This window comes from Pipra filicauda, unplaced genomic scaffold (assembly GCF_003945595.2).
Source record: "Pipra filicauda isolate LSUMZ 115617 unplaced genomic scaffold, ASM394559v2 scaffold239_size1682155_pilon, whole genome shotgun sequence".
NCBI lineage: Eukaryota > Metazoa > Chordata > Aves > Passeriformes > Pipridae > Pipra > Pipra filicauda.
In genome coordinates, this window is record NW_024104353.1 from 876,507 (window position 1) to 902,462 (window position 25,956).

General features: G+C 39.9%; 2 protein-coding genes and 1 long non-coding RNA gene across 3 annotated transcripts in view; 2 read left to right on the forward strand and 1 right to left on the reverse strand.

The window, feature by feature from the left end:
- Positions 1-6,574: 6,574 nt before the first annotated feature.
- On the forward strand, positions 6,575-14,138 carry TMEM185A (transmembrane protein 185A). The gene is made up of 7 exons (XM_027716506.2): positions 6,575-6,741; positions 9,007-9,183; positions 9,411-9,618; positions 10,916-10,999; positions 11,879-12,055; positions 12,369-12,492; positions 13,042-14,138. Exons 1-7 carry the CDS (start codon positions 6,704-6,706, stop codon positions 13,284-13,286), a joined length of 1,053 nt encoding a protein of 350 aa, XP_027572307.1. The 5' UTR covers positions 6,575-6,703; the 3' UTR covers positions 13,287-14,138.
- A 1,705-nt stretch (positions 14,139-15,843) lies between these two features.
- LOC113985610 (uncharacterized protein CXorf40 homolog) lies at positions 15,844-18,338 on the reverse strand. Its single transcript, XM_027716507.2, has 3 exons — positions 18,296-18,338; positions 17,734-18,017; positions 15,844-16,353 (listed from the first exon to the last, which is right to left on the reverse strand). The coding sequence occupies exons 2-3, from the start codon at positions 17,984-17,986 to the stop codon at positions 16,136-16,138; spliced, it is 471 nt and encodes a 156-aa protein (XP_027572308.1). The 5' UTR covers positions 17,987-18,017; positions 18,296-18,338; the 3' UTR covers positions 15,844-16,135.
- Positions 18,339-19,035: 697 nt separating this feature from the next.
- LOC113985626 overlaps positions 19,036-25,956 on the forward strand; it is a 127,943-nt gene continuing 121,022 nt past the window's right edge. The window contains exon 1 of the long non-coding RNA XR_003539894.2: positions 19,036-19,491. This is a non-coding gene — a long non-coding RNA (uncharacterized LOC113985626). The remainder of the gene's footprint in view (positions 19,492-25,956) is intronic.

The window sequence follows — 25,956 nt, forward strand, 5'->3', positions numbered from 1 at the left end:
CGTGCAGAGTTTACTCAGTGCTTTTAAGCATGACACTTCAGCAAGGTAACTTATCTGTTCTGGATACCATCTTTTCCCTTGAGTCAGTGAGACTCAAAGTGTTTTTCAGGAGCTGTTTGCCCTTTCCAAACATTCTTTTTCCCATAATTTGTCAACAGTATTCTATGGTTCAAAAGGTTCAGGTAAAAACCACAAAGGCACAAAGGTGTTCTAGTATGTGTTGGTTCAAGTCAAATAATATCTCTGATCACTTTTAAAACAAAGGACTTTCACATGTACCGTGAAATGCTCTAGTGGCAACAAGCTTTGGAAAACAGATTTGCTGGGAGGAGGTAGCCATAGTGATAGCAGAGAGCAGCAGGATATGAAAACTCCAAATATCTGTCAGAAATTAAATGGAAAACGAGGGGAGTAAAATAAAGACAAAGCCCTTGCAAGTCTTAAAAGGTGAAACTGAACATAAATTGTAACTTTATAAGCATGAGCAACCAAAAATAAGTATTGATCTTGCTGTCAACTTTCATGAACATGATAATATTATAAGCCTTTTTTAAAAATAAATAAATACAAACCACTTTGCCCATGCTGAGCAGTATTTTCCACTGGTCCAGGCAATCACAAGGGAGGCACAGTACCAAGCTGGTAAGAAGTGAGCAGTTGTGATCTGGTTACACCTTCCTCGACTCCTTCATAGGACACCTTTCACCTTCAGCAACAAAACCATACCCAAGATGATGCTTCACTAGACAATTCCAACTTACGTGATTCCCACAGGAATCATATGGGGAAAACCAGCATGTGATCATGTCATTGAAGGTTGCTTTGCACAGCTTGGCTGTGTGAGAATACCAGTGCTTTAAAACATATTGGGTGTTTTTTTTCCTGAAAGATACACACATGTTCACTAGAATACAAGTTAAAAAACAACTGTCTGGTAGACTTGCTAATAGTCCAGGGGAAAGCTTAAAGCCCAGGGAAGATAAATCACCTCATACTCTCCTCTTACTAAGTCATTCTTTGTGAGCTTGGAGTTGGTAATCCAACGCTCCTCTTGGACCACTGAGCTTAAGCTTTCTGATTTTCTCTTATGTTTAATTTTGACAGCTCCTAGATGATTCCAAAATGTCATCTTGCTAAACCTCAGTTCTGAAGCCAAGGTAAAAAAAAAAAGAAGCTAACCCCCTTTGATCTTTTTCATTTTTATTCCCTGTCTCCTATCCAGTTTTGTTAACAATTGTTTTTTCACTTCATGGCTGAAACATCAGAGACCCAAGTGAGCTGTATTATTTTTAGGTATCTTTGTGTGCCTTTTCAGCATGGTGAGATATAAGTAAGTCCTTGTCATAGAATAAAATGCAGCAAGTATTTGGTTAAGTGTTTTATCTCTGTAAAAGCTATGTAAATTTGCCACAATCATATTGACATTTAACCTGACTCTCTTCCTTGAATGCATTGCAAAAGGAGCTGTGTTATATCCAATTACTGATAAGGTGAAGCCTGATTTATCACTGTCCTGCATCACTGGCTAAAGTATATGTTGCACAGTGTTAGTACATCAGGGTGCAGTATAGTAGCCCACGTGCTACACTGCTGCAAATTATTTCACTGCTGCAAGGCATGTGGAACTCACTTGTTGTGTCCAACATCTGAAACCTGTTATTTGATTTGGTGGCATTTAAGCATTTATCTTGTGCTACCTCGCTTGACTTCTGAGAGCAGCCCAGAGGAGTCATGGACAGCAATCTCATTTGAAGTCTGTGTTATCCAGACACGCAGATCCTTGAGACTCTTGGAACGCCTGACCTGTGCCAGCACTAAAGTTCTTAATCTGAATAACGCTTTAGGTAAAATTACGAGGTGCCTTTACTTACAAAAAGGAGGAACTTAAATAGTTGGAAGCTTCGTGTTTCATGCAGAACTCCCATCCCTTTCAAGCTATAACATGATAGGCACAATCAGTTCCTTTAACTCACAGTCTGTCCTTGGTGAAAGGTCCCATTCCTAGTGCCATTTCCTTCAGTAAAATACAAATGTTTAGTGAAGACAAGAGTTCCTATTTTTCATAACAGCTGACAGGTCGGTCTTTTCACATGAATTATCAGGTCAAGGGAAAGCTCAAATTGCCTTCCCTTCATAATGGGCAGGACTGATCAAGTAGAGGTGAAGTTAACAAAAATCATAGCAAATTTAGTAAAAACACAAGGAGAATTGTACTGCAATTTTTGAATTCCTTAGAAACCTCACATTAAACACCTCTATATTTTTCAGTAATACGAACACAAATCAGAATTAAATTACTTTGGGTTGGACTAAGGTATTAGTCAACACATAATGAATTTTATAGCAAAACCATGGGAATTTGGTATCAAATATTCTACCTTCAGTCTTACTTTACTGTATTGAAAGTAAATTTATTGAAAATAAATTGTTAATTATTTAAATTAACATTTAAAGACATGCTGTATTTCCATTATATAAACTACTTAATGTGCTTTTCCCCAATTGTTAAGTTTATACAATCTCTTTTTAATAATTAATGTAAATTAATTGTTATTTTCTATTTATATAAGGACATTTATGATGCAGATATTCTTCTGGTTAATGACAAGCATGAAAAAACTTTTAAAAATAACAAAGAAATGTGATGCTTTGCTATTTTAAAAACCCTATTTGGTAAACTTTAGTCAAAGAATAAACTACTGCAGGGCTGAAAATGTGCACTTTGGTTAGTTGTGTTTAGAATTTGGATGACTATTACTTTTGGCAATTAAACAAGAACAAAGTATGAGCTGAAAGAAAATATGAAAATCAGCACTGTACTAACTTGAACAAAGTTCAGTGACTATTAAAAAACGCAAAAATATCCCAGGGATGTGACAGGAATTTCAATGAAGAAGTCACATAGTAACAGTGTTTGAAAAAGCCATTAAGGGAAACAAAAAACAAACCTCACTAGTTTTGGATCTGTTTGCTTTTAATTAATAAAGAAAATTTTACCTAAAATACTTGATGAATATAGCACACTGGTCAAAATAAGGAAATCTAAACCTGGGTCAGGTTGACCTGTGTCTTCCAGTTAACACAAAACAGACCTCACTTTGACTTCGCCTGAGTCAATAAGGATGCCACCACCACTTATTTTTATCAAAATATTGGAGGATATTAAAAAGGAAGAAATTAAGAAGGAATTAAGAAGACCTTAAAGGAAAGCATCGGCTCTGATGAATCATTACTACTAGGAAATTGGTAGAATTTATTTGTAGAGCAATGACCCAATGCCATGGTTTATCTTCAACAGCTCCTAAACTGGGAGTTGTGCAAGAAAGCTCAGGCATAGAGCAACATAAAAAATGAATAATTTGAAGCTGTGGGGAGGCAGGAATAAAACAGATTCCATAAGAAAAGAGGCATGGAACATGACTCGTTTAAATGAGCTTCTTTTCAACAGGAAAACAAGTAATGAGTAAAACTAGCTGAATGGATGGAAAAGTAAAGTATAACTAGACACAGCTTTTGCAGGTGATAGCAGATCATTATGTCAAATCCTGCTTTGGCCAAGCAGCTGTGCAACAATGCATTTTCTAGAGTCCAACTGGCAGAACAGCCTATGAAATTCATAGTGGCTTAGTAGTATAATTTGCTTCACATCACAATCATAGTTGGCATTAATATAAACAGCAGCTTGCTGAACTACAACTCTACAAATAGGTTTCAGGCTGGAGGATATTATTTTAGCATCCAGTATACAGAAGCAAATATAATGATTTAGAGCTGTTGCCCTTGAACTAACTTCCCAAATGGGACACAAAACAATATTATTGCAGAAATTATTGAAATTTTCATTGAAACTGGAGGCCCTAATTTCAAAACCAAGCAGCTGTGTAATGCCAATGACAACACACCTGTGTGGATATCAGATCACTACTGTTTTTAACTGTGCAAAATTACTGGCTGGTCTAAAGATTCTAAACCAGATGGAACAATCCCTTCTTTGTCAATTACCAGTCAATCTCTGTTTATTCTGTGAATAAATGTTAATAGTAAGGCCTACAGTGAAATCAGATGAAATTCAAATGGGGATTTTCAAACCCGGAGATTTGGTTTTGTAAACAATTTGATGTTCTGTCATAAACCATGACAGATGATCCTAGAAACAGTTCATGGCTGTGCTGTCAGCCACATCAGTCAGTTATTACTGAACTGCTGTCCTCCCTTTAAACGTTCCAGTCATCTAACAGTGACACTTTGAGAGTCTGTAAAGCAAACATGGATTATATGGTATGTTAGAAAGGAGTCAAGGCTGACTGTCAACAGAAAAGCAATCTTCACAAATTAAAAAGCTGGTTCAGGTTTTGTTTCCTGCACTTAACGTTGGCCTGTCAAGGATAGGGATCCTCCTGGTTTGTGCTTTTTAAGCAGAATAAGAATACAAGATGGCTTATGAGAGCAGTCATGGCAGTCACTGTAATAAAGACACTATACATGACTTTTTGAACTAATTTGAGGAAATAGATAAATGGAATAAAACCAAAATGTGTGTTTGGTCTGTAGCATAAACTGTCTCAGGGAATTCCCAGTTTTCAAGTCTCCATCAGCACTATAAAATTTAAACTGAAGATAAATCTTTTAAGTCATTTAAGTTCAGAAAACAGTTTGGGGTTTCTTTGCTGTCCAACTCTCCTCAGTATCACCCTCACATGTGTAGTATCAAACCATAGCATTCAAGAAAACTGAGACCACCAAAAGATCTAAGAAAGCTCCTAAAATTCCCAGTTACTCGACTTCAAGACAAAAAATTTAGCTGTAGCTCTCCTGAGGTACCAGTAGAAATTATGTCCCATGAGATTTCATTTCTGTAACTAGGGATTTCTTTCCTAGTTCTTTCCCTGGTAGGAACTATTTTGCTGCCTGGGCAGTCAGCCAAACATTGTAGCTGCAGAAGAAATCTTTCTTGATTTACTTCTACAGACCTTCATGACTATTCTTAGAAATGGCAAGCTGCTTTATTAGCCTTCTGAATTATTAAAAGTTCTCAAGTTAATTCCTTGTTATTAATATTTTGACTTTGTTTTATGTTTGCATCTGGCTGCAGATAATTCTTACAGGTACTGTCTTGTCTAGTACCTCCTTTATGCGTTGCAGTGGATGTATTTTATCTTGGATAAATACATTATGCATAATTGTTCTCTTTCTCAAATTGATGAGGCTCAACATTTTCAAAAGCAGAATGAAGATCAAGGTTCTAGTTTCCAGTTTTTTAAGCCTGTTAATTCTTTGATTCCTTACAATTTCTTGTACTCCCCTGGCAGAGGTCCTATCATAGGGGCACTTTCCATCTTATCAGTCTCTGAAGACTGCCTAACCCTCATCCTTTCCTTTCCTTCCCTTTTCTTCCATTGTTTTCTTGCTTCTCTCTTATCCTGAATTCTCAACAATCTCCTCACGCCTCCCCACTGCCATTATTTGTGCTGACATGTCCTTGCTTTCTTGTAGCCTTTTACATACCCTTGCTTTATCAGATGAATATATTGGGCAGAATATGAAAACAGCCATGTCACAAATTGCAGCAGAAACTAAGTGACCAAATGACAAACAAAACCTGTCTCCAGATCCTCTGGGCTCATCTTCACTAATAGTTTGAAGAATGTCTGATGAGGATTTCTATTAACACATACAAGGCATTATAAGCTTACCCGAGTGTGAGATGAAACACAAATGAACAGGTAACACATAAGACATTTTGAACAGATTTAGAACAAGTGATCTAAGCCCATATTTTTAAAATAACTAAGCTCTGTGCATAACTTCTGAAAAGCAGTCGCATATTTAAACAGAAATAACACAACTTGAGGCAAATGCTGCTGGCATGACTCTGGGGCTGCAAGAGGAGGGTGTTCCTTTACATGTCCCTGCAGAAAGTCCCCTGACAAGCAGAATGAGCAGCCAGGCTTTGGAGGCACAAAGGAAACACAAGTTCCAGCCTACAAAGGAACAGGGGGGGAACACCACCATGTACCACAGTCTGGCCGAGCGTATGGGTGGGGGATTTATTGCAGCAAAGGCTGCAGAATTATGCTAGGCCATCGAAAAACTTTTAATAGACGTCGAAAAAGACCATCCCGATTCCCTAAAACAAAGTTAATGGGGTTGGTTGGTTGGCTTGGTTTTTTGTTTGTTTGAATTTGTATTTGAAACATTTCTCGGTGAATGCTGGATTATGACAACTTTTCGTAGAGCTGACCCTAAATGCTCAGTGATTTAATTGTCCCAGAGATTTAAATGCCTCAAGAGTTGCCCAGAGAGGTGTAATAGTCAACCAAATTCTATTCAACCTGGAGAAGAGGCTGAAGGGAGACCCTATAGCAACTTCCAGTATCCCAAGGGGCTCCAGGAGAGCCGGTGAGGGACTTTCTACGAGGGCATGGAGTGACAGGACAAGACGGAACGGCTTCCTGCTGGAGTCAGGCCGGTTTTGCTCAGATAAGGAAGGAATCCTGCTCTGAGGCGGGAGCGCCGGGGCCGCCCCTCACAGCCCCGCCCCGGCCCCGCCCCGCGCATGCGCGGTGCCCTCCCGGGAAGGCCGGCGGCGCGCACCGCCCGGTTCCCGGCGGCGGGCCGTGCGCACGCGCGGAGGCGGCGAGGCCCGGCCCGGCCAGGCCCGAGAGCGGTGGCCGCGCCATGAGCGCCTGGTAGAGCGGCCGCGATGAACCTGCGCGGCTTCTTCCAGGACTTCAACCCCAGGTGAGGGCGGCGCGGGCACGGCCGGCCCGGCAGGGTCAGCCCGGCCGGGAGAGGCGCTGGCTGCGGGACCCTCAGCGTCCGAGCGGAGCGCGGCCTCGGGCGGCGCTTCCGCACCGCGGGCTCGGGCGGCGCCGGGAACACGCCGTTCCCGGTTTCCTTCACGGGATCAGCCAGGGTGGAGGAGACCTCTGAGATCATGGAGTCCAGCTCTCCTGGAGCCGCGGGGGTCGGTGTATGCTCCCCGGCGCTCCTCACCTGGTTCCCAGCCCGATTTCCAGTCTTCTTTTTTTTGTTTATTGTGTAACTTTCTCAAATGATTCCAAGGCTCGTTGTGGTGTTCGAGTGCTCGCCGTGGTGCTCTGGGGTGCGGAGCTGCCCCACGCCCCCCCCTCAGGCTCGGTGTTGGCAGGCTGAGTAGTCCTGGGATGGACAGGGAGCATCCCAGGGGGCAAGTCTGCATCCTGGCTCTCCTAAAATTATCAAGTCACTGCTGCCTGGGATTCTGGCTGGCTCGCCAAGCGAGTACTCACACATGAAACTGTTAAACTGAGAGAATGAGTTGAATTTTTTGCTGTTACCGGGTATTTTTAAGACCTCGGAATAAAGCTGTCCAAGTAACTTGTGCAAGGTGGCTTGAGATGCTGAGAGTCCTGGAAAAGCCTTGCATGTGAAAGAGGCCTTACGTGATGGCAGTTACAGCGAGCTGTGTTCAGTCGGTTGTTTAGACAAACAAAAGTGTAACCAGCGCTCCGGGAAACGCATTGTTGCAGAGGCTGAAGTAAACAATTGAAATATGTGTGGTTGGAAGTAATGGAAAAGTAGGAGCAGAAGTCCCAGAAGCTTTATGAAGTTTTGTTACAAGAGCGATGCTTGCAGCTTATTTGGGTGCTGAGTGGTGAATGAGCAAGCTGAATGTTGCACTTCTGCAGAAATCTTCATCTCGAGTGTTTTGATGCTGCTGGAACACTCGAGGAGCAGTGGTGCTTTACCACATGGCGTTTTACTGCTGTATTTATTGAGGAGCCAGGGAAGATACAAATTACACGAATATTGAATATTAAAGGATGGCTAGCTGAGGAAGCTGAGACATCTCTGTTGCTGTGAAGAGTGACTGGTTTATATCATCCCATCCCGAGGTAGCTTTATCAAGCATGTGAAGAAATGCTGACACAATAAATCTGCTTTTCCTTATGAAGGGGCAGATGAGACACTTGTCCTGAGTAGAGACAAAACAGCTTGATATCTAAGGGTAGCAATGCTGTTCTGAGGAATGCTTTGTTATTTGATGAGAATGGGAAGTGGATAGTTGGAGTTGTGCTGGTGGAGAGAGGGTTGTATCCCTGACTGTTGCTGCTTTACTCTGTTCCTTCAGTTATCCACGTTTTAAAATACATATAATTACTTCACTAAAGTGTTGTTGAAGCCTAATTATGTTTTTTATAAGGCAGCTCACAGGAGCTTTTGGTGAATGGGTGGGTTACTTTTCCCTTCCTGTCTGGTGAGGAAATTGCCTACTATGTAATTATTTTGTTTCATGTTTGATGGTGAAATCAATTGCTGTGCCACTGCTCAAGTATTCCAGATACATTTATTCATTCTTAAATTGACTAAATCATAAAATATGTCAATATAACTACTTAAAACTAATAAGCACCATCATCAGTATTCCAGTTAGAAACTTCAGTCTGCAATCAATAACTTTTAACAAAGTTTAGCCTGTTGTTTTTTTCCATAGTGTTGCTTTTCTAACTGAATGTAAATATTAAGAAAAAAAATATCTGGAGTCTGCCCCTATTACAGTTTGTAGTAGCTTATAAACTCTAGTTAAAAGCGGTGAGGATAAAATTTCATAAATTACCTAATTTAGTTTTTGATGTTCGAAACCATGTTATTTGATTCGTGGGACAGAACACATTGTCTACAAACACGTACAGCTGGTATATTTCCGAGCCTCTAATAATACAACTCCCGACTGGATCCTTGTGGGAGGGAACTATTTATAGCTGTCCATTCATTGAGATTGTCATGCAAGAATGCTTTTGATGCATTCCCTTGAAGTAATGGTTTTATAAGTGAAAGAGGTGCTATATTTATAATGAAATACTGGATTCCTTACAAAGAAGTTTGACACACGTTTTCTGTTAGGAGGTATCCCAGTTAGATTTCAGCTATGACTGATTTTGTTCTGTACAAAGTTCATGGGAAGTTGCCTGCCGTGATTTCTGACTCTTTTTTTTTTTTTTGTTTGCTTGTTTTATTTAATAGCAAATTCCTTATTTATGCCTGCCTGCTGCTCTTCTCTGTGTTACTCTCTCTACGTCTGGATGACAAGATTCAGTGGAGTTACTGGGCTGTGTTTGCTCCGATATGGCTGTGGAAGTTGATGGTGATTGTTGGTGCCTCGGTGGGAACAGGAGTATGGGCTCGGAACCCGCAGTACCGGTAAGTTGAGGATGCTTATTTGGCAGAACAGAGGGAATAGGATGTATGCTCTGTACTGAATTCAGTTCATAAATGGGTTTCTTAACAGCATAAGAGCATCTAGAACATTTGTTTCCAACATTTTAAAAATAATTATCATCAACTTACCAAGTGTCTTGGAATGTTTGCAAGATAGTGTGTTTTCTTTTTGGCAAGTAAAATTGAATGCTTCCTTATCCTCTCTTCAGAGCAGAAGGAGAAACCTGTGTGGAGTTCAAAGCTATGTTAATTGCAGTAGGCATCCACCTGCTACTGCTGATGTTTGAAGTCCTGGTGTGTGACAGGATCGAAAGAGGAACCCATTTCTGGCTTCTGGTCTTCATGCCCTTGTTCTTTGTGTCTCCGGTGTCAGTCGCAGCGTGTGTGTGGGGATTCCGACACGACAGGTCCCTGGAGGTGAGGCTTCATTTGTGGCGTGTAAAACTCGTGGCAGTGCAGGACCAATTCAGTGACAGTTTGACTCTCAAGAAAGTGTGATATGGAGGACTGCATCAATCCAATTAGTTGTTTGCACTCACCTGCAAGTGTGTGAATGAAAATCATGATCAGGAATAATATAACTTTTTCTAGTATCTTCTAATTTTTTTCAACTACCAAATTGCAACATCTGTTGAACCTGCTTTTTTATTATTGTATGTTAAAAGAACTCACCAGGAACTCTGCAATACGGACTGACACTGGACATTTACATGGAAACAAGTGAAAACAATTCCACTGATAGCAAGCCCAGTCCCTAGGCAGAACTGAACTTCCAGAGCTCTTGGTAGTCAGGGCTGAAAATGTCTTAATATCCCAATCTCTGTGTTTAATCTTTAATTTGGGAGTGTGGATGGTAGGCATAAAACAGTAAGGTTTTGCTTTCTGCCTCTATCTTCTCTAACTCCTTTTGGTTTTGGAAGGATTCTCAAGATATTCCCACGGTTCTGGCGTTTTGCAATGAACTTAGAATTCTTCCTGAATTTATTTTGTTTAAGGAATTTTTTGTTTTGCTATGTCCTTGAACTACCCCATTAAAAATCTGATTTTTAGGTGAGGTTCAGCTTTTTAAGGTATTTTAATTTTAAGGGACTGTTTCTCTAACAGTAGCCTAGGGTGAGTTTATCACTAGAGAGAGAAACATTTATAGTAAGTGATTGTTAGGATGGCTGGTAAACTGATATTTTAAGTTGCTCATTTTAAAACAGTTGGCTATAGAATTTTATTTTGCAGGATTCTATTCACAGTTAACCATTCCTAAAAGTAAAATTTGTGTAGAAGTACTTGCCTTCTACTGGATGATGCTTGATTGCCCATTGATTTACAGATGACTGGACAGCTGCTAAGTACTGGCAGAAGAAAGTGGAATCCATAAAAGGCAACAGCTGTCTCTACTCACTTTTATAATGTTTTAGTCTTTTATCATCTTCAGTTAGTGCTGTTCTACTTTCTTTTCTTTTTATTCCATGAAGATTTCATTATTTCCCTTTGATTTGCTAGAAACATAAGAGGGGCCTGTCTTTAATCCAGGACATTAATTTTTGACATGAGTAATCAAAGTAGTTGTTAATGTATTATTATTTTCAGAAGTATTTAATCTGAAATATTGCCTGCTCATTGCAGTGATGAACATGGAGTCAGAGAAGTCCTTTGACTTGGTTATCTTGGTAATGGCTTTATTGTGCTAAGAGTTAACTAATGTTTTTTCTTTTTCTAGCTGGAAATCTTGTGTTCAGTCAATATTCTACAGTTCATATTTATTGCACTCAGACTAGACGAGATCATCAGATGGCCATGGCTTGTATGTAACAAGTGTTTTCTTTTTATCTTTTTTTAAATGCTGAATTTCGTAAAGATATTTACTCTAGGGAACAGTTAATATGTGATTAGTCCATGATAACATTCTTGCTTGTGTAGCAATCCTTCGCTGAAGGTCTGGCATTTCATTCAGTGGTAATTGGAGGCTGTTCTTTGGGCATTTCACCCTCTGAGGGAGAGGAATGTGCCACCAACTGCAGTTAATCCCTGAGCAGTAGTTGAAAGAGAAATCTTAACCAGAGTTTCCAATGGGAACAGTAAACTAGCCATGAAAATGATTGGTGAGTTAGAGAATGTGTTGGTAAATATGGTGTGGTAAATAACTAGTTTTATTTGTTGTGTTACCATGCGCGTAAGTCCATTTATTGTGCAACTGGTCACTGTAAACTGCTGAGATGTCCTGTCCCAAATGCCTTTAGAATACAAAAGTGCTCTTTCTGTGTCTGGATTTTTGCAAACTGCCATAAAATTGACAATCTGGCGTGGTTATGTCTGTCCTTTCTCTTTTCCTAAAATTTTGAGAAAGGATTGAAACCCTTCCAAATAAGGTGTCCACTGTAGGAAATACTTGCTAAAATCAATTTCAAGTACAATTTGAGCCCACGTAAAATCATGGATATCTTACTAAAGTTGAACTACATTGACCTAATTTTAAATTGTTTCATCTTCATGGGGTTTAAAAAGCTGGGGAGCTTCAGAGAGCTGATATGGCTCATAACAGCATGCTTGAATTGATGCTCTCCTGTTAGAGATTATATTAGTTAAAGACCTAAATTTCTTTTTCTTGCTTAGACTTAATATGTAGACATGCTTCATTTAAAAGAACCACACCTGAAACAAATCAAATCTCTCTCTCCCTCAGGTTGTTTGTGTTCCACTGTGGATCTTGATGTCCTTCCTGTGCCTGGTAGTGCTCTATTACATTGTGTGGTCTGTTCTGTTCCTGCGCTCTATGGATGTGATTGCTGAGCAGAGGAGGACACACATCACGATGGCTGTCAGCTGGATGACAATTGTGGTTCCACTGCTCACATTTGAGGTTGGAAAAGCAGAATGAGTTTGTGTCTTGTTCTTTTTTTCAGGGAGTGATGAATACTGGGGTTTTTAACTTACTGAAATGAGAATGCTGCTTTTTGTTTTGGAATAAAATATTAACAGCAAATGTGTTCTTCAAAGTTTTTTTTTTTTAGTAAAATCTGCATTGCATTGGAACTGTAACTACATGCTTCTGTGGAGACCATTTTTCCCCCACAGATATGTGAAGTTAAAGATCTGAAATCAGCCTATGCTTTAAGCAGTTTGAAAGTGAGTATTGCAATTAAACTGACACTATATTTTTTTTTTCCATTTAGATCTTGCTAGTACACAGACTGGATGGACATAATTCTTTTTCCTTCATACCCATATTTGTTCCTCTCTGGCTTTCACTGATAACATTAATGGCAACAACATTTGGGCAGAAAGGTGGAAATCACTGTAAGTATTTTCAAAATCCTGGAAACAGATCGAAAATCAATGCTAAAATGTATTTTATTAAGATTTGTATTTTGAAAAAGGGCTTTTCTGTGTATATTCTCATGAAAGAATTCATATATTTGTTAGACTGTTGTTTTCAGGTGACCGCAGTAAGTTTTCTGTGCTTACAGTGTCATCCCATGTGGCACTACTTGCTTTGGTTGAGATGCAAAGTCCTTTGTGTTCTTTCTCTGTACTGATGTGACCTGACACTGTGTAACGTGTGAAATGAAATGGATTCTTGCTGTGGTAGTGTAATTGTAATTTATAGAGATGGATATACACACAGGCACGTGTGTGCAAATGCATGTCCCTATTCTGAAAGTATATATATGTGTATGTAACCTGAACTGCAGGGGTAAGAAACACTAAGAAGCAACACTAACAAATTTTATATTATTCACATGCAAACAATCAAGAGAACTTAAATGAGATTGCATAGTCTGCCTGCTTAATTATGTGTTCATTCTGTTCTGCAGTAACATGAAATAATTTTCCCTTTTTCTTTAGGGTGGTTTGGAATTCGCAAAGACTTTTGCCAGTTCCTACTTGAAATTTTCCCATTCCTACGAGAATATGGAAATATTTCTTATGATCTTCATCATGAAGATAATGAAGAGACAGAAGAAACACCACTGCCTGAACCGCCAAAAATTGCACCAATGTTTCGAAAAAAGACTGGAGTGGTCATTACACAGAGTCCTGGAAAATATGTGATTCCACCTCCCAAGTTAAACATTGATATGCCAGATTAAGATGACAGTAGCATATTAAACTTGAACTGGTCATCAGCAGACAAATGTATTTCATCTCATGCCTTGTCCAAATTCCTTTAAAATAGGTATTGCTGAATCAGTGGCTTGGATTACACAAATCAGAGATCTCGAAGATAATCTGAGAGCTTTTCCAGAGGATTGTGGTTGTCTAATTTGTGAACCTTCCTTAACGGGTTGGTTGCACGCTTGCCTGTATAGTATTTATATGAACATTTTTAGCAGTGTAATATATTGTTTAAAAGTCTTGTTGTGTACAGTATAAGTATTATCTAAAAGTATTTTTTTAAAAACCCTGTATGAAATGCCTATGCTATTCCAGGTGTCTTTTAGGTCCTAAATATACACTTGATTTTTGTGTCTCTTTTAAATGCTTTGGGGATGCCTTAGCATAGTACCTCTTTACTGCTTTTTCTGTTCAGCCACAATCATTGTCTCAACCCAGAGGCACAAGAGTGTTGCTCTTCTCATGCAGCACTGGAAAGCTTTTTTGGGGGGGAGAAGTAGAATATATGGCAACTTACATGATGCTTTTGAGTTAGCCATGTAAATTTTCATGTAAGTATTTCAACTTTTGCACTGTCTTGGCAGTCACATGTCGCTTTTGTTGTTTTACCAGTTTCACATTTTGATACTTCCTGAGCAGCATGTACACCATTCTCCCACTAGACTGGCTGTTTAATAAGCTGTTCCCCATTGCATTGTGTGCAGTCTGTGCCAGAAACATTTGTTGTAGGTCTCACAGCTGTTGGTTAGGTATAAATATCATAGCTTGGTCTTTGTTACCAACTTTGTGTTGGTTGGTGTAAATGATTAAACTTTTCAAGACAGGAACTCAGTGGTGTTGCTATAGCATTTTCTTGTCTGAAGAAAGACCTGCTTTGACAGCATCTCGGACTTACAGGTGCTTTGGAGAAACTGAGTCTATGAAATCTGTAGTCCTGTAGCTTACAAAAATGGATGTCTGGTATTCCCAGATCCTTGCAGCTGCTCTCTGTGTTTAAGTAACCCCCAGTTTTGGTAGTTTAAATACCATAGGTTATGTTTCCCTAGTGTTAGCATGGCAATAAGAGAAGGGAGAGTATGGACATTTCTGCATGAGTGCAAAGTGCACACCTGTAAAACTTGGATATGGTGCTTCCATTCTTGATGCTGCAGAGCTCCCTCTTCCTGCCTGTGGAGCAGTTACTGGCTGAAACCCAGCCCAGCACTGTCCTATCCCATACCTTATTTTGTTGCAGTTTCATTTGTTTTGTGGCTCGAGTAAAAAAAATCTGTAAATGAAAACCAACAAGTGGTATTTAACATTTGCTGCTGCTGTTTCATGTCACTGGGACACTGGATGCTGCTCTGATGTCCCAGCAGCACAGCATGGGTGTCCTAGTGATGACTGAGAACTTTCCCTTGGGATTCTCAGTCAAGCTGGTCACTTCCTTTCAGCTGGCTGTCTGCAGGGCCATCTGGCTGCTAAGGCTTCAACTGAAAAATTCGCTAAAGCCAAGAAAAAAGAATTTAAAATGGAGCTTTCCTCATCGGAAACTTCATGTCATTCTGTTCTGGCCAGTGGATTTGAGTCAAGCTTGACTTCATCCAGCATGTGACAAAAGAACAGCTAGTGACTCTGCCTTTGGATCTCCAATAGAAGGAAAGTCTCTACAAACCAACTGAGCAACACTGGTGAAGAAGAGAGCATCTGAATTCACCTGAGGAGAGCTCTAGCCAAAGCAATGCCTCCACATTCCTCAGCTTTCCAAAGCAGCTCTGGGATGGTGTTGAGAGCAATTGTTCTGAGTCCCTTTGGTGGGGTGACAAGGGGAAGTGTGTAGTGATTCATGAAGAATAGTTCAAAGGAATGGTGGTGCAATGAGGTGCCAGCAGGAGGAACAGCTAGGGAGGTATGTTGGGTCCTCTGTGCAAACTAACTCAGAATATTCTGATGGGACAGATTATTGTTCCAATGAAATAAGCCTTTACTACGTGGGAGATGAGCATGGCAGTAAACCTTCTGTCATTTGTTTCTCTACTCCTGAGGTACCATTTCTGAGTAACAGAAATGCTGATAGAATATACATTGGTTATTTCCAAGTACTTTAAACACATAAAATGAAAAGAATATTCTCAATGGGATTTTTTTAAATTTTCTAGGAGTCTTGCTGTACCTGATGTGCAGTTTTCTTGTGGCTGAGAAGGTATGTGTCAGCATCATATCATTCCATGCTAAAGTGGCTGACAATGGTGGTTGGGTTTCTAGATCAGTTTGTATGTTTTTGAAAGATTACTGGTATTTTTCATCTTAAATGAGAGAAAGAAATGTAATACTTGCTTCATTTCATTTTTAACAAGCACCTTTTTTCTCATAATGGCCTTCCTACAACTTCTGTCAGGTCACAGAGCTGTATCCTTCAGATGTGTATCTTGTGTACTTCCCTGTGAGTGAAAACAGTCTATCCTTAAAGTAGGATTAAGAGTGAGCTGTGAGACAGATACCCTATTAATGATGGCAGCCTGCTTTTAAGCACTATTTTCCTATAATCAGAGATGTAAGCATCATATAATACGGTTTTATTTGCTCACATTTTAAATTGGCACACAATACAAAACGATGTGTTAAAAAAAAGGCATTTACTTAGTTGTTACATAGGAAAATCTAGAAAAGAACAATAATTTCCAGCAATAGTCATAAAAATCACATCTTGCTTGCTTTGCCTTAAAAGAGCAGTTCTTCAAATGTATTTGCCATTTTAGTTTTGGAAGGGAGTCCTAAACAAGATGCTGACTTGTGAATTACAAGTTTGTTTTTAGGCAGGAAAAACAGTAGTAAGGGGCAACACCTACACTTCTGAAGGGATCAGTTCTTCAGGGATGTCCACCTGCCACACACCTGTTCTCCCTCTGGCAGGAATTGGTTCAAGGAGCCATCTTGGGTTTGAAACAACAGTCAAGTATTTCTGTTCTAGATTACTGAGGACAGCTTTGTTTTCCAGCTCCAGAATCTCTTCAGGAGGCAGGTTTTCTGGATAGAGTGATGTTTCTCCAACGTCAATTAATCCTGTATTGTAAAATTAAAATACAAAATTAGTTGCCTGTTTGATCTCCAAGAGAAAAGTTTTCCAGAAGTTACCCTCTCTGAGGACACACAGAACAGCCACTTTGTTACCAGAGGCACACAGTCAGAGGGATGCACACCTCCAGCCTGTGCCTTTTGCTGCAGAAGACGGACCAGGTGACTGACCTCAGATGGGTGAAGAACAGGAGAAGCACCCAGTTATAATCACCACAACTCAGTGATAGAGAATTCTGTAAAAAGCAGCCTGCAGCTAAGGACATACACCTGCTACCAAAACTCCTGAGCTACATTTGGCCTTGAAACAGATTCATTAAAGCATAAAAAAACTCTCTGCCCCTCTCAGGACACTATTCTATTAACATTTTAAAATCATTAAACTATACGGAAATTCTTGCTGTCTGGAAACCTTTTCATGTCACAAAAGGGAATTTCTATATTGCTTAGTGATTAAAAATGTTAAATAAAGATCAAAGAAGCTTTGATACCTATTCCACAACTGAGTGTGCAATTTATGCCAAGGCTCCAACTCTGCATATAATGTAGGACCTACAGTTTTCAGCACCGAAGAACCACAACAATTTTTCAGTGTGATAGAAGTAATCTGTTGTACCGGAATAGCTACAAATATTCAAATGACAATGAAAGATGGTTTAACAAGTATACCTACACAGAAACGGTGCAAAATGACTGCTGGATAAAAACTTTGTAAGTGGACAGTGCAGCAACATCCACTGTATGTCAGCACAATGTACACAATGAAACATCACTCCATCCTGACTGTGTTACAGAAACAAACTTCTTCACTGCCCAAATACTGCGTTTCAGTAAAACTGAAATAGGATTTATGTAATTACTTATGTAATACTTTAAAATGACATGTAAAGCGCTGCAATGTCATGACTTCACTTGACCATGAGTACTGCAAGAGTTCCTCAGCTCAAAATGCAAAAAGTGTGGAACTGGCACTTATTATATTGAAACAAAATAATTTGCAACCTGTGTTATCTTACTGCATGACGAGTTAGCACAAATCCATTTATTTCTTGAACTGACTTTGTAGCCTGAAGTTTTAAGTAGAGCGAGTGTTTTTAGAAGACAGAGGCCTGACTAAAATTCTTCATCCTAAAGGTTAAAAATACCTCACATTTCCAACACAATGAAATAGTACAAATTTTACTGACAACTTCCCTTGCTGTACTCAGCCTACAGGAACTGAAATAGACCCCCCCATCACAATTCAGGCTCCACTCCTTCAGAGCGCTAAAAAAATGTCATAATGAGCACAACCACGTGAAGCACATGTGTATTTGAATGTTAAAAAACTGAAAGCTTGCTTGGAAAATAAAACCTCAGGTTGCTTACCTGCAATAACTCCTCTGCCGAATTTTTCCCCTTCATCCAACAAATCTTGCACTTGTTTTGGTGTCATACCAAACCTACTCAAAAGAATGTCTCTCCATGATTCATCTTCCCAGTCCTTAACAGCGATATGAATAGCAATGGTGCAGTTCTTGTAGCCTGCTAGTAAGGGACGCCAGCGAGTCTCCACTGTTTTGATCTGGTTCAGAAGCAACCCCGCGTAGGGCTGTCGGAAGGAAAGGCACCCGAATTTCATCGCGTTGCCCGCATCAGAGCCCGTTTATTTCCTGTAAGCACACAGACAGCCGGAGATGAGTCCCTACGAGCGGCCGATGCCAGTGACGAGCTCCCGGCCCCGGAGCTGCGCGGCCTCCCCCGGGGCGGGTCCGCACGGCGGGCCGCGCTCTGCCCGCGCCGCCCGAACCCGAGCACGGCCCCGGCACCGCCCCGGCACCGCGGCGGGAGCTGCCGAGCCCCCACGGCCCGGCGCGGCCCGGCCCGGCCGCCTCCCGCGGGGAGCGCTCGGCCGCCGCACGGCCATGGAGGCCCCGGGGCCGCCGCTTACCTGAGGCGGCGGCTCCGCGCCCTCCGCTGCGCTCGCCGGGGCCGCGGCGGGACGGTGGGTGCGGGCGGGGCGGGCGGGAGGCGGTGGCGGCCCCGGGGGCGGGTTGCCGGGCCCGGCGGTGCTGCGGGTCCCGCCCGGGGCACCGCGTGTTCCCGGTCCCTGCGGGCTCTCGGCCGTCCCTGGAGGCCGGGTGGGGTCACGGGCCGGCCGCTTTCCTCCCCGCTTTCTTTAGCCACTGGTTGGTTTGGGAGAGAATTTTCCCAAGTGCTCTCATCCGGCCCTGCTGCTTGAGGAGCATCTCGTCTGTGTCCTGTGGCTGTTCAGTTGTGTGTTCGGCATCGAGGCTTTGCCTTTCTAATACAAATATTTTGAGCAACGACGCTTCTTACTGACAACAGGTTTTGTCTGTGCCGGTCCCGTTGTGGACCGTGGCAGCAGGGAGCGATGTATGAAGGCCTAATGAGCACAGTAAAAATCGGAGACCTTACAGTAAAGGATAATTTGCATATAAAGGGGGTTAAAATAGATTTGTTATTCTCTGTGTGCTCAGTTTTAATGGGCAACCAATATATATATTCTATGTCAGTAAACACGTGTTTTTACAAAGTCAGTTTCCAGTGTATATAAATAAAAGTGACCTCATTCAGGCAGACACTAATACTGACAATGGCTACTGATGCAATAAGAGTTGAGTCCTGCTTGAATTTCTGCAGGTATAGAAGATAAAAAAAAAAAAAAACAAACAAACAGATATAGCTATATCCAAATAGAAATCACAGGAGATGCCATCTTTCCTGGAGAGCCATCTATAACAGCTGAGGGCTATAAATGTGAGAAGTACTTGGGGAGCTTTTCCACACACACAGCATCTGCAAGTAAGAAAGCAGGGAGGGGAGAACATTGACCAAAAGGAGTGAGTTTGCAGTAGAAGTTAGGAGAGACAGGCAAGAGGAAAAAAAGAGGAAAACTAGGAGAGAAGGAAAAGAAAAAATGGTAATATTTACAAAGGGATGGGTGATGATGACCTTTGTTTTGTCCTTTGCTCTGTTGAACCACATTTTTCAACCATGAGAAATCTCAAAATTACTTTAACAGGAACTCAGAGATGGAAAGACAAAAGTGACGTGCTGGAATTCCACTGGGAGAGAGGTGGCCTGTTCCTTTAAGAAGGGCAGAGAAACTTCATACAGCAAAAGGTAAGATTAATGATGTTTTTTGTCCAGATCTGTGACATTGTGAATAACAGGTATTTTATAACTGCAGGGTTAGATGATTCTTTTCTGACGATAAGTCCTTCACATTGCTTTTCTGAGAGCCAGTTTTGGTGTACACTTTAAGCATACATTCAGTGAATGTTTTGTGTTCTGAAGTGTTTTATGGCTGATAGACTTTGACTGTTGAGACATAGTTTTTCTTATTACCATTTTCTGAAATTTCTGCTTCATTATCCCTTTTTCCCCTGAATATTTCCAGTATTTTGTTCAAAATGTTCCAAATGGAGTAATTCCAGTCCTTTATATAACGCTGTAATAAGCAGATAAATTAATAGATGACGTGAATTTGAAGTCACTGTAGCTTTCACAGGGTTATTATTTTGAATGGGGTTTTTTTTGGCTTTAAGCTATTTCCATCTTACTAGATGTTCATGATTAGTTGAAGAACCTGTTGAATTTGTTTAGAGCTGCAAGTAAGTAATAAGCTTTCATGGGGGTTTTGGTATTTGCTTTGGGTATTTTTCCACTATATAATTCTAGTTTATATGAGGTTTATGTATTTTGGGGAAAATATAGGCCAAAATGTTTTCATGTTGTATAAGTAGCTTTGTTTTATACTCATGTAACTTACAGCAGAATTTTGTATCATGTTTCATCACATAAATAAAATAGATTTTTTTTTTCTTGATTTAAGGAAAAATCTCCAAGGTACTTAAAATCTTAAATCTGAGAGTTCTAAATAAAATGTAAATAGCAGAAGACTTGTTTGCTTCTGCCAAAGGTGAATAAATATTATGCTTAAAATCTCCTGTCACAAAACTAGCTTACTTGGTTTTAGAAACCTTGTCCCACATATTGTGATACTCACCAGGAGACTTAAAAACAATTTCTAGCAGCACCTAAAAAAGGCCCTAAAATTAGCAGTCTTTGTGTTTGTGTTCAGCCTTTTGTGTGATGAGTGGTAAACTGACTTTCGTAGGTTTTCTCAGGATAGAAGATAATGATTTGAGGTGTACAGCACTGAATATGATGAAGAAAATTCATTCTGATCTTAGCAGATGATCAGCTTATGCTTAACATCTTAGATGCACATCATTGTTTCTTAGTCATTGTGGCTTTCAAGTGCTAACACCAATCCTAAATTATCTATTCTTGGTGCAGTACCTCACATGATTATAATCTCAGCAACAGGAAATTCTGCAACTTGTGTATCTACTCCTGTAACATATACTTCCTTTCTGTGTTTCTGTATTAGCTCTTCTTAGCACGTCCCTAAGTTTAATTTTGATAGAATAAAGACTGCATAATTCCCATTACAGAATGTGTTACTGCTTTCTGAGGAGCTAAAACAATGCCTGGTACATCATTTTTAAGGAGGCAGGTCTGATCTCATCTAGATAGGCAAGCATTGCTGTGTTGCTTGTCACATCCACTTAGTAGCTGATTTTACAGGACTCAGTGCACAGCAATAGGGGCTGGGATATCTTGGGTCAAAATCAGGTCAAGGGACTTGATCAGCTGCAGTTCATTTCAGAAGCAGGGACAGATGCAGTGCAGGATGTTCCAGGATACAGAGGTCAAAACTGAAATTTTGGCTGGTAATAAGCCACAAAATACAATTCAATACAATTATTTGTAGTGAGTGGTCACTGTTTAATAGTTGACATTCACAAGAAGCTGAACTGTGTTAACAGATGAACATACATTGCATTTTACTACATTTTAGAATATCAAACTGCGAAATGTGATGCTGTGACTCTATTCTTTTGGCAAGAGTTCCATCTTAAGGACTTCTACCAGCCTTCTGTGTTTTGCCTCCTTTGCCTTAATTTTACTCTGTCTCTCATTCTAATATTATAGTTTGTGAAGCTTCAGTACATGCTGGAAAACTAGCCTCATATTGTTCTTATAGCCAAATGAAAGAGCTTCTAATTTTTGGAGACATTAACTTTTTTGAAGCATATAGGTATGAATTTTTGGTAAAGGGACAAGTGTTTAGTCCCACTGCACTGAGGATGCACCTGAGGCTGCACACCTGGTCTGTACAGCTTTGCAGGTGTGCAGTGGAATAAAGAGTCAGCAATTCCCATGCATCCAGACAGACAAGATGTGATGCAAAGTAGCAACAGGGATCTTATTAACAGGGGAGCTGAACTCCTAAGCTTCCATCATAGATGAGTTTTTGTCTTCCCTTTCATTGCCAATTACTGGGCTTATTGAATAATTTATTTATGATAATTTATCTCAGAAATAAATAGGACATACGTAATACCTGGATGAGTCTGTGTATTTAAAACATTATTTCGGTGATATTCATCTTGCATGCCAGTCTCTACATTCATGGCACCCTTAGTCCTCTAAAATTGCCACAAGTGTCTGATTTTCTTACTTGTTGGGGACAAGGAGCAAACGTTGTTTCTCTCCAGAATATTACATTCCAGTTAAAGGGTTTTCTAAACACTGAAGTTATGATTTGGAGCTCTTATGTAAGTAGGGTCCAAAATTTTCTGATAGGCAAATGTTTTTGCTTCCTGCAGCTATGCTTATTTTTCTGTGTTATTTAAAGCAGCTAAATATGTATATAAGGAAACAATATGTGCACTTTTTTTTTTCCCAGTAAATGTTCTTGGTACTACACAGTGTGCTAGACATCCCTAAACCTTTATTACTCCCAACACATGCAATGTCCTGCCTTGTCCCTTTTCCATTAGATCTTGCTGCTAAATTTTCTGGGCATAGGTTGTGTGAGCATGGGACAGGCCAGGTCTGCTGGTGAGTTTTACCTGCTTAGTGATTTATTTCCAAATTTATAGGTTGCTAATATTCAGAGACCATCCTGGTCTTTCTGCTTTTCTGAAGGTTAAAAGAAGGTTGTAGCTATAGGCTGAACACCAAGCTAGCTGATTTAGAAACATCTTGTGTAGCTCTCTGTAGCAATCTTTTTTGATTGAGATACGTGGCTCCATGCTGAGGTAATCTGCAGGGGAAGGAGAGCTTGTAGTAATGAGCTCTCCTTCCCCTGCTGATTATTATGTCCAATCCACAGGCAACTCTGCAGTATGTGGCTGCATAAAACATTTTTAAAGATAAGACTGATCAACACCTTTTTATGGCCATGAGTCCATAAGCAGGGTTCATGCCCTCTGAAATGCTGAAAACTACTTTTAAATTAATCTGCACTCCTGCTATAAAGGGAGTAGGTTTTATTACTTCATCTAATTGATGCTGTCTGTCCAGTTTTATAATTATTTCAGGTTTTAATCTGTTTTCAGATGCAAGGTGTTACTGCAAGTTTTAAAAAATCATTTAGAGCTGTTTCTAATAGATGGGAAGTTTGCACTACTAAAGTAAAATATGGACAACTTCCTTAATTTCCTTAGTAAAATCTACTTGATATGACAGTTACAATGCTTAGGAATTCTTCAAAAATTTCTACTGTGTTTGGCTAAGTACCTTTTCATTCCATCTAATCAGGAGACACTTAAGAAGAGAAAATGAATTGCCTCACCATTTTGAATTTAGCCACAAAAGATATTCCTGACAAGAACTACAAAAAAGGATTCATGTGCAGAAGCAAATGCATTTTCTAACCTTATGTTCTTTTATAACTAAAACATTACTTTTTGACTATTGATAAAACACTAATAGTTTTCCTCTGAATTATCTTCCCTGAGAGAAATCCCTCCGTATCAGGGGTCAGTTCAGTTCTGTTTCTTCTTGGCTTTTTTGGTTGGCACTTTTCAGTGGGAAGGTTTTTTTGAGTTGTGTTTTGGGGCATTTTTTTGTCATTTTTGTTTGATTGTTTTCAGATTCTTAGTGTCTGTATAGTCTGTGTTAGAGAAGGTACCAATAAATAGGTTGTTATATTACTGGGAAGAATATTATTAAAGAATTTAAGAAAGATGTCACTTCTAGCTGATATAGGTTATTAAAACTGCTTTTGGCATTCTGCATAAGATTTAAAAATAGTTAACTTCTAGCTTGCTCTTCCTAATAATACTAATATTCCTAATATTACTTTAGTGACTTTTGTGGGTTTCACTGCAGTAATAACTGTATGTTATTATTAGTTTTATATTTTTTTTCTTATATATGTATGAATTGAAATTTTAGGTACACCATATGTTGTGAGGTACACTATCTCATACTTTCTCCATTTTTGTTTGTTTGTTTGGGGTTTTTGTTTTGGGTTTTTTTGTTTGTTTGGTTTGGTTGTTTTCAGGAACTTTTTGCATATATTAGACTTAAATGCTCTCTTGATTGTCAAGTGTCTTGATTTTCCACTTCCTTATTATCCCCATTAGCAGATACAGTATATTTTATTCACATGTGCCTACTTAGATGAAGGGTTACATTTCCTTAGGCATACTTGCCAAGAGAAAGCAGTCTGCCATCAGTTATTTCTACAGTGTTAATCTAAGTGTACCCTGCAGTACTCCATATTGTGTTTTAATCATTAATAAAGATGTCAAACGAGCCTTATTTCTAATCCATCAGCAAGCAGAAATATAAAAAATATAATTTAGGCCGATTTTATGCCTAATCTGAGCATGTCTTAATTATCAAAGTAGGTGTGAATTGAGGGCGAATAAACTCGTTGCAAAGAAACTCAGTAAAACCCCCTGTAGGCTGTCCCGGCTGTCCCTGGGTGGCGCCCGGACCCACCGAACAGTCCCGCGGGTCCCGAGCCCGGGGCTGACACCGGCACTGCGGCTTTCCATAAACTCTCCTTCGGCCTGCCTTTAACTACTTGCTCTGCTTCTGGGAGACGGCGTTGTTTCCATACCAGGTCAGAAATAGTGATGATTAGAACAGGGACAACAGATTATGTTAGTAGCACGAACTGTCATTTAATTGAAAAATCAGCTTGGAAGTATCTCATGTAGGTAACTGAATTACTTTACATTAAAGGGAGGGAAGATGCTGACATGCTGTGCACTGCAATAGTCTGTGGCACAGTTGTGTTTTATTTAGGTAACAGAGCTGCTGTTGTGTGTATAGAGCTTCATTTACTACATGCTTAATTCAGATCTAATTTGGTTTCCTTCTCCCAGCTCCAATCTTAGTCCTGCTTTACTACCATTACTACAACTCTGCTGCAGCTCCTGCATTGTTTCGTTAGCCCATAAGTTCAAACACCTGTGGGGGTAACGGCAAGTCCTGCTTCTCAAGCATGCTGAGACTGAGCAAAAAGAATTTAACCAGATGGTCTGAAGAGCCACATAATTAATGTGGAGGACTACACTGTGTGATCATTCGATAAACGTTTTGTCTTCATACCCAAAATCAAGAACACATGCCAGTTCTTCTTTGGGGTAGAGGGCAATAGGGATTTAATCATGAGGAAAACAGAGTAAAGCTGGTTTTGTTAAAGGGAGAAGAAACCTTATGTCTCTGAGATACCTGATAGCAAAGGAGGAGCAGGTGTTCTGGATAAAGAGGAGTTGTGAAACTTTTGCAGTTAGTGTTTTACTGAGAGTAAAGGTTAAATTGAAAGGCAGCATGATACCCACTGTCCCAATCCTACAGATTATTTGTAAAGAAAGAGGGAGTCAGGACCGTGTGGCCCCTCTCTGGAACTGTCTTTACTTTCTTGTTAGCATCTGCTTACATGAGGAATATGTAAGTAAATGAGTAATAATAATCCTCTGTGGCATTTAAACATCTGGCATACTTGAATTCAAAGTGTGCATAGAATTCACCAGAGTTAAAAATAAATGCAGTTAAATCTGTTCAAAGCTTGAAAATAGCAGTTCTAGATATAAATATTTAAACCTACTTGAAGTCTGATGTATCAATTTTGGCTGTGTTGAAGACAGTAGAGCCTCCAGTGTTGTTAGTGCCTGTGAAAAGGGCACGGGGCAAATGAAGTGTAACAAAGTTTTGCTACTTTTGATTCCCACATACAAATTATTTCTATGTCCAGTGCTTAAAATCTAAAGCCTCAATAGTTTTTAACCTCAGGAACTATGGAATCATGTTGATGAGAAAGAGCGGGACTGTGAAGTATTTACTTATTTATCATCTGTGAAATATTGTATTGCTGTTTAAAATGGTTGTACAATATATCACAAGCTACCAGAAACATTGTCACCCATACAGTGTGTTCTGCATAAAGAAACTGGGCATCCTAAGGAACTCATTGCTGTAGTTTATTCTATTTGTTTTGTTAAATGCCTACTTCCATTTTAGTAAGGTAACAGTTATTTTAGCTAATGTGGGTTTTTTTGCTTCTAATTGCCAGTTACCACAGGCAGGTAGTAATTTCCTCTGCAGCTTCAGAAACAAGAGAATAAACAAATAGCCGCTGAGTACTGGTGTGTTTTCACAGACTGGATGCTTCCCCACTCCAAACTTATTCTGCAACACATCAATTTTTAGCCAATCTGGAGGAGCAACAAACCATAAGTAATCTTCAGCTTGTTAATAATGAGCTCTTACCTTTGC